Source organism: Chaetura pelagica, unplaced genomic scaffold, assembly GCF_000747805.2.
Source record: "Chaetura pelagica isolate M959 unplaced genomic scaffold, ChaPel_1.0 scaffold345, whole genome shotgun sequence".
In the NCBI taxonomy this organism is placed as follows: domain Eukaryota; kingdom Metazoa; phylum Chordata; class Aves; order Apodiformes; family Apodidae; genus Chaetura; species Chaetura pelagica.
The window spans coordinates 1,390,582-1,399,174 of NW_009953962.1; the positions used below are offsets into that span (position 1 = coordinate 1,390,582).

At 37.3% G+C, this 8,593-nt stretch overlaps 1 protein-coding gene across 4 annotated transcripts in view; it reads right to left on the reverse strand.

The window, feature by feature from the left end:
• The window catches only part of NFIB (nuclear factor I/B), a 174,165-nt gene that overhangs the window by 162,591 nt on the left and 2,981 nt on the right, over positions 1–8,593 (reverse strand). For all 4 annotated transcript variants that reach the window (XM_010001923.1, XM_010001922.1, XM_010001921.1 and 1 more), the window contains exon 2: positions 4,475–5,006. In XM_010001923.1, coding sequence (XP_010000225.1) covers positions 4,475–5,006 — 532 coding nt within the window. The remainder of the gene's footprint in view (positions 1–4,474; positions 5,007–8,593) is intronic.

Here is an 8,593-nt window from a genome sequence, read left to right on the forward strand (position 1 = left end):
CCCACCCCCCACCCCCTTTTCGCCTTTTTCTTCCTTTCTTGTGTTTTTTTCTTGCCGCCCCTCCATCCCCGGGGGCAGCTCAGTCTGGCGATTCAGGTGGACCAGGCTTCCTTCTGTGTAGCCCTTTGGGTAGAGCTGCTAATCCTTCTTATTAATTAACGAGATAATAACAGTTACCCGGAAAGCAGTATTAATGCTAACTATCTAGGAAACTTCCTACAGAAATTAGTTAGTCATTGTACTGATCTTCTGGTAAGGTAATGCAGCTAGAAATCTAGCAGCATCTTAATGGTTTAAAAAATAAAAAGACTGCCTGAACAGTATCGGACTAAGGACATAAGCATCTATTTCTTGCTCTCCTTCTTGGATAGTTTAAAGGTCCTCCCCTCTCTCAACTTCAGAGTTTATTAACAGCTGGGGTTCTGGCTCCCCCAATTATATCACTCTTACCCAAGGACAAAGCAGAGTGTAAACAGTAACATGACTGATCTGAGAAAGGTACTCTGGAGAGGCACATGCATTAAAAACAAACGTTTAGCATTTACATGTATTATTGCTTCAGTCCTTTAAAGTACCAAAGCGTTTCTCAAGGTCTACTATGCATCACCCGGCATGTGCTGAAATACCTAACATCATTTTATTTCTTTGGCAAAAAGCGGCAGAGATGACGTGGGGATTAGGAATTCTGCAGATGAGGCACATTGCTGTAGATATGTTTTAGAAAAAGCAGCAATGTTTTTTTTTTGTTGTTTTTTTTTTTTTTTGGTTGGGTTTGTGTTTTTTTTTTAATTAGCCATTGTAAGAGTAAGTAAAACATCTATCAGAAGAAGCGATTTATATTATCTGGGTTCTGTTGCAGCAAACAAGTACTGCAGCTTTCATTCACTGATTGTCAAAAACTTTCCAATGTGCCCACTGCAATGCGGATGCCAACCAACGAATCAAAGGCATTCAGCATCTAGACAAAGAGGGTCTGATGCCAACCTCGGTGCCACTGGCAACCATTATTGGCATCAAGCACATTTATCTGCCTTTTTTCCCCCCCCTTTCCTGGCACTCAACAAACAAAATGGCGGTTCTTCTAGCAACGGGAACACAGCATAAGCACTGCTCTGAATCAAATGCCATCAAATGATTTTATGGACTGAGATACATTTCATACCAAGTAAGACACTCTCTGATGCCTGACAAACAAACAAACAAAAAAAAAAAAAAAAAAAAAAAAGGACAAAAAAAAAAAAAAACACCCCCCCAAAAAAAACCACAACACACAAACAAACAAAACAAAACACAAAAAAAAAGCCCCACCAAACAAACCAAAAAGGCAGTTCTGTCAATAGAAACAATGCGCATTCCATTTTCAAGGTTTTGGCTTTTTAAAAACTCAGGGGGCGGGGGTTGGACCTGATATACACAATAAGCAGACACTCACAGAAGTGTTTTATGATTAAGAATTATTTTGATGTCAAACATTGATCACAGTGTATACTTCCCATCTTCTTCCTCCACTTCAGTCAAAGGAGCAGCATTGCAACCTATGTCAAACTCCTTGTTTGGTTGTTTTTTTGTGTTGTTTGGTTTTTTTTAGATCCTAAAGCACAAGAGGATAGTAGAAAAATGAAGGAAAAAAAAAGATGCTGAATTCTGAGGGAGATGAGTGAAAAATAGAACCAGATGAAGTTGGTCAATGACAGAACTTTATAGGTCACTCCTTATTTCCTCTTTCAAGGCAGGCATGGAAGTAGAAGCTCTTTTTATTAAGAACTGAAAGGATTATTGACACTTCTAGATCTGGAAATTGTCAATATATTGTAACATTACTCTGCACTGCAATGCGGATGCCAACCAACAAATCACAGGCATCCTAGGCTAAACAAAGAAGGTCTGATGCCAATCCTGGTGCCACTGGCAACCATCACTGGCACTCGAACTATCTTTCCTCCTCTTTTTTCCCCCTAATCTGTTTTTAAAGCAACAAAACAACAAACTACTTGGCCCTTTTATTAATTTTATGTGCTAATTCCTTCTTCATATTTCATTCAGCGATTTAATTGTTTCCATGTCTCCTCTTAGTTTATACATTATACTATTAGGCGGGTTTAGATATTCTAAAAGAGCAGTAAAAAACAACACAGTGTGTGTATAATCCAGCATTTTGGTGGACTTCATGCTTATCTTTTGCAAAGCCTGGTGCTTTTAATCAAGGGCACTACAAAGTACCACAATTAACCTGCTTTCAATGAAGACAGAGAATCAAAACTGGACAAAACGAAAAAACTTACAAAGATAACTTAATATTACTTCTTCAAGAAGAGAGACAACATGTTAATGGAAGAATTACTGTGAAGCAGCAAGACAGATACAAAATACATGCAGTAGACAATAAACAAAAGGGTCTACTAAGGGTGACGTGGTACAGAAATTTGCCAGCTTCATCTTCCAGTATATTCTCAAAGTAGCATCGTGTAACTTTTAAAGTTCTAATGTTACAGCATGCTTATCTTACTCATTTCTGATTAGACAAGTGTTCTAAATAAACTCATAATCTTAATCCATTTAAGTCAATAAAATCAGCTATACCCTGCAATTCCTTCTCCTACTTCCAAGTTACTGGCTTCCAGCAACTTAAAAGTCGACAGCATGTAAGAGTACTCTGACCCTAGCTGCTTTGGCCCAAGAGCTACTTAAACTATTTTGCCTCACTTTGTAGTTTGACTTTTAAAGACAGGTAAATCTATTAGAATTAATCAGTAAGCTATGTCTTGCAATACATGCACTCAAAATATAATTTGAATTTTTCTTCACAAGATTCGTTTAAAAGTTCAAATTATTTGTAATTAAGCTACTTCATTTAATACTATCAAATAAATTCTCCCTGTGTTATTGGGGATGAGATTTACCAGGACTCTGCATCGACCATCAGTATGAAATACATAAGTGTCGTCTACTGCTGTGGAGAGAAAATTACAAGTAGGGAAAAATGAAAACAAAACAATATTTTTTCATTACGAACAACTCAAAAAATGGAACCCTATTTATACATTCACATAAACTTACTGCTCCACTTGAATGAGTATATGAGATGGATTCACTGAAAAGAAAAACGTTGTGTTGTGTATCTTTTAAAGAATGAGTACACACCAAGTGAAGAGCAGCATTTTCCCCTTTTTATACTAACAAAACCCATTCCGTTTGTTTTTCCATTAAATGCCACGGTTACATATCAGGCATCAGATAACAGCCTGCCATCTGCCCTTCTGCAGGCCGTTCCTGCCTACTACCAGGCCAAGCTGTGACATGGCTCACCATCTGTGGCCAAACTTTCCCAAGTCAAGCTTTGCAGCTAAAATAGAAATGCTTTATTACTGCAGATCAATCAGCAATACAAAGACATCTAGAGGCTGCTATAATCACCAGAAAAAAACAAAATGACGCCTCACAGGGAAAAGGCATTTCAGATGGCTTACTATCAGGAAAAAAAAACCCAACCCTTGTCTACTTAAAGCCATTTACAATTTCAGGGAATCGCCTACAAGTATTGTTACATGAATATGCACTGTGACTCACAATTTTTTTCCCTGATACATTATTATCAAAAGCTCTGTTGTTATCTTCATTCTGTAAAACTAAGTTTCAGAAGCTCTTCCATACTTTTCATGCAATTTTCCACATTTGAATTATCTGCCAAATAAAGTTAAGCATACAAGTATGCTGTGAAAATATGTTTTTTGTGGAAAATTATCTTGAAATATTACAACCTAGATCTTTGTTCTAAAGTTCAGATAGATAAGATGAGCTAGTGATATAAAATATGAATAAACAGTTAAGTACTGTATGCTGTACATCTGACTACATATGATATTTGAAAAGCAGTATTCCTGTGCTACAGCTTTTCCATGTTTTATTTTATAAATGTAGCAAAGTGTACAATTGCTCTTCAAAGTGATAGCAGGTTCATCAGGGGTGAATTCTCAATTATTTGTAACTACAAAGACAATAATAAATATTTGTGGTATTTATTGTGATTGTGCAATTGCACATACCTGCATCCGTTACTAAGAGTACCGGAGGAACTTAAAAAAAACCCCTAAAAACACTTGAAAAACAAGAATGTTTTCTGAAGTGACGACTGGAAAAGCTACACAATTTATTGCCCCTTTCTGACACACCAGAGAAAAAAAAAAAAAAAGGCAACTTCAGTGGAACTAAAGAACTACCTTGATGTGTCCCACTCTCTCTTGAAAGGGAACAAGGCACATACATCAAGACACACGTCATTTACACAGGTCTGTAGGAATGTGTCTGTATGTAAGCAGATGCGCATACATGCTGATTTACATATGGATATGTACCCACTTTACATCTACAGACCTTGGAATAATGATTCACTGGAAGCCAGCCCATAGGGGAAACAGGGCTACTTGAAATCAGAGTTTGACATACTAACATAGAAACACAACAGTCTGCTTCCTACCTTGCTCCTGCACGTAGTATGCCAAAAACAAATCAAGCTCCTTGACTGATACTGTTATGTGATGTGGCTGGACGCAAAGTGCTGGATTTGTGCAATGTGGGGATTTCATGAGCCGCTCTCCATCCGTACTTTCCAAGGGGATGCCTTTGAACAGGATCACCATGACTAGATCCAGACGCCAGACTTTGTCAGCCTGTCGCAGGCAGTCGATTCTCCTAATCTTACCCTTCTGGTCAGGATTGGACAACACACAGCATGGGTGCTTCTTCCCAGTCACCGTGAGCACAAAATCCTCCCGGAACTCTTGGCGAATATCTTTGCGCAGCTTGGCCAGGAGCCTGGATGCCCACTTCTGTTTAATTTCAGGCTTCTCACTAAGTAGCTCATCCTTGACTGCTCTTTCCTCATCCTTTGACATTCGTTTCTCATGTTTTTTAAAGTACTTGCGTTTTCGAGCCTGAAGGTTGAACCAAGTATAGGCAATTGCACGGACATGTGGAAGAAGTGCCTCAATGAACGGGTGAAATTCATCCTGTGGAAAGAAGTGGAGGGAAAAAAAAAAAAAAAAAAAAAAGAAAAAAAAGAAGAAAAAAAAAAAGAGAAGAAAACTCAAAGTCAGTAAGTTCCCATAATGAAAGCAGTATCGAGAAAGGTTTCTGAAAACCTTAAAGTGAAATCCAAGACGAAAAGAATAAACACTTAAAATTTACACAAATTTCTGCCAGACACCTTTCATGCAATTACTATTTCTGTCAGCAGACAAGAAGTACTGCTTTTTGACAAAGACAAAAAAAGAAGAGCATTTTCCCCATATTTCACTCTTTGAAAAAAAGTGAAGATTTTGTTTTGTATGCCTCCCCTCACTTCATCCCGCAAAGCTGCAGAGAAAACAGCATTTAAAGAGATGCTATCAAGATGTTTTCTATCTAACATTTAAATAACTGAGTGAACAGCTAACACCAAGGCAAGTACCATTGCACAGAGAACACTACACAGTTTTAAAATATCTGAGCAGAAACATTCAGAAGGCTGAGGCGAGTGCCACAGTTCATTTCTCTTCTCTGTGGCACAGAAACACAAAGCATATACATGCTCGGTGTAATGCCACACAGTTCCCGCTTTTGGAGCATGCTCTCAGCAAGAGACTGCTGGTGGCACAAAGAGCATGCGCCATTAAACTTGATCCATTTTCTTATCAAACGTCCAACATTCCAGCACTAAAACAGCACCATTCCAGTGGTGGTAACTAGAGAAACCAGAATACAGTAAGGGAAGTGGGCAAAAGACACAGCGTGTCTTACACAAATCCTGAACAGAACCTTCTGTACTTTCAGCTCTTCAGGCTTCCCTCCCACCACCCCCAAACTCTGTAAAATGAAAGTTTATGAAGTTGAGAACAAAAATAACATTTATGCTCTTTCGGCAGCTCCACTGTGGGTTTTGAAGCCCCACAGAATCAGTTAATTTGTTAACTGATCACATGAGTGTGGCAATTATTCTAAACCCCTTAAAAATCAATCTGAGGTGTACAATGAAAAATGGCAACTTGGCACTAACTTTGCATTCTTTGTGTTTCTGCATGCTGTGGCAGAGTGACATTACGAGTGCACCACTGGTCAAATTCTGCTTTCATGAAATCTACGCAATTTATTTGCAGTTCCGAAATATGCCCGTCATCTGGCTTCACCTGCAAGTTCTTATCTTCAGCCTAACAGCGACATGGATTGCATTAAGGAGATAATGCTTAGTTGTTGTCTACAAGTACATCCTATAGCAATTAAATTAATTCGTTTTGTCTGCTTAGAGTACCATCCTACACATCCACGTTAACATCTAAATAGGACTTCCCAAAAACGAATGCCTCTTTTCCGTGAGCAAATCCGCTGTTTATAACAGCGCGATACGGTTATCAAACATCACCGTATTTTGGTTTGGAAGGGAGACTTTAAGGGAAGTCTCTTTCTTCCTGTGTGCAGGCATATTTAGTTTTAAATACCATGCAGACTAGTCATCATAATGAGTGGCACATTGCAATCAAACTAAAATTGAACCTTTTTTATACAATTACATTCAATAATACAATTAACAAACTAATATTTTAGCTGGGCTGCTAGACAAGGAATGAATTATGTTTAATCAATAGGCTGATTAACTCCATTAGGTAAAAATGATGGAAGTATAACTAATGGTCTTAATTATACAGAGTTCAAACTGCCATTGTAGAAGCTTCAGGCCAAGAATTTAGTATTTCAATCTTCAAATTTCAAACAAACTTCAAAAATTTCCTGAATGATAAAAAACCCCACTAGATCTAGTTACCTCTCTTACCTAACAGTCCTCAAATCAAACAGAGAAGTTGCAAGCAGTTTACCTACGGTCATATTACCATCACAGAGGGGGGAAGGGCGGGAGGGGGGGAGGGAAGGAAAAAAAAAAAAAGAGGGAGACAATGTAAGAAGGTAATTCAGGACATAAACCATTGCAGTACAGTATGATGCTTGACAAAAAGCCACAAAGGCAATAATTAAACTGATTAGTACTTTCCAGCAGAGATGTGAACAATTCTGATATTGTACTGGCACATAAAACTAGGCCATGGAAAGAGTTAAACCACAATCTGTTCTTTGTGTGGGAAGGCAAAACTGCTCTGAGTAACCACAGCCCATGATAAGGCTTCCCTATCTTCATATGCTTCTGATGCCATTCTTTTTTCCCCCTCAATTATAACTACTAGAGAAAGTTTATTTTTTCTTCTCCAGAATTCATCTTAATCTAAGTATTCAAATAAAAAAAAATAAATAACATAAGCATAAAGAATGTGTGCTGCTAAATCCTTACAACTACTTTTAGAGTAAATAAAACAGACTTACTACAGGTTTTGACAAGGTAGGGTGCAGGCAGGGGACTAAGAGCTTTAAGAGAAATGAATTTTTGCCCTAATACAATTATTTCCCCTGCATCTAAACAGACTTCAGCATTTATACCTTAAAATGGAAATAAAATCAGTGTGGAAATATTCTACACTGCTGGAATACTGCACATCTAATTTTCATTTTTAAGAAGAACATCACAAACTATTTGGGAATGGCTAAGCATCTAGGTAATGCACATACTATTATCAATAATAATCAATAGCATTTTACATCTGTGAAAATTTTATAATTAAGAATTCCACTGTTTTAAATTCCAACTTGTAGTGGTTGAATGTTTCCTCTTCACAGTGTGAAAAGAAAAAAAAAAGAAAAAAATTTAAAAACATCCACAACAAACACACAAACAAAAATACCACTTTTTAAAACTGTATTCAGGCTTCTCTCTTATAATTAAGTCCTAAAGATATAAATACATGTGAGACACTGTGAAGGAGAAACAGCAAAGAACATCCTGTGCTAAAGCAGTATTATCAGGTATCTTTAAGAGATTCATTGTGCATCTGGATTCCTTTCAAATGCAACATTACTTGACAAGAAGAAGTGCCCATAAAAGTGGTCCTAAATGGAGATTTGCAATTAATCACACACATTCTCCACTAAGCCTCCTAAAAATCATCTATAGAATTTGATTTTTTTTCCCCCTTAATAGTCATACAGGCAAAATTGAAATATTTTTTATGTGGCACTTAACCATGTGCCACTGTTGCTCTTGCAATAAAGTGATTTATGGAGGTAAGGTTTTGAAATGTCGTATCAAATGGCTCAGGTGAACCACTGTGCTCAGGCAATTTAAATTAAAATGGAAGTTACTATATAGTATCTATATCGCTTGTAAATACAGCAAAAATAGCAGTGATCTAATGATGGTTGATAGGCCAGGTTTTCATTTTTGGAAACAGTTAAGGGAAAATGCTGCACCATTCTCCTAACTTCGGCTTCTATAAACTTTTTATCTATTCATGCAAGTTTGGACTGAGGACCATACAATAAATATACCAAGCAGAAGTCTAGAAATGCTATAAAGAAAACTTCATGTACTCAATTTCCCTGGACAGATTTTCTCTGCACCTAGTAAAACAACACATTCTAGAAGGAAAAGAAAACGACTACATATTCTGAGTTTCCTGCACCACCATAATGTAAAAATAAACCACGGCAAAAATATCACAAGAGACCAAGCACTTAT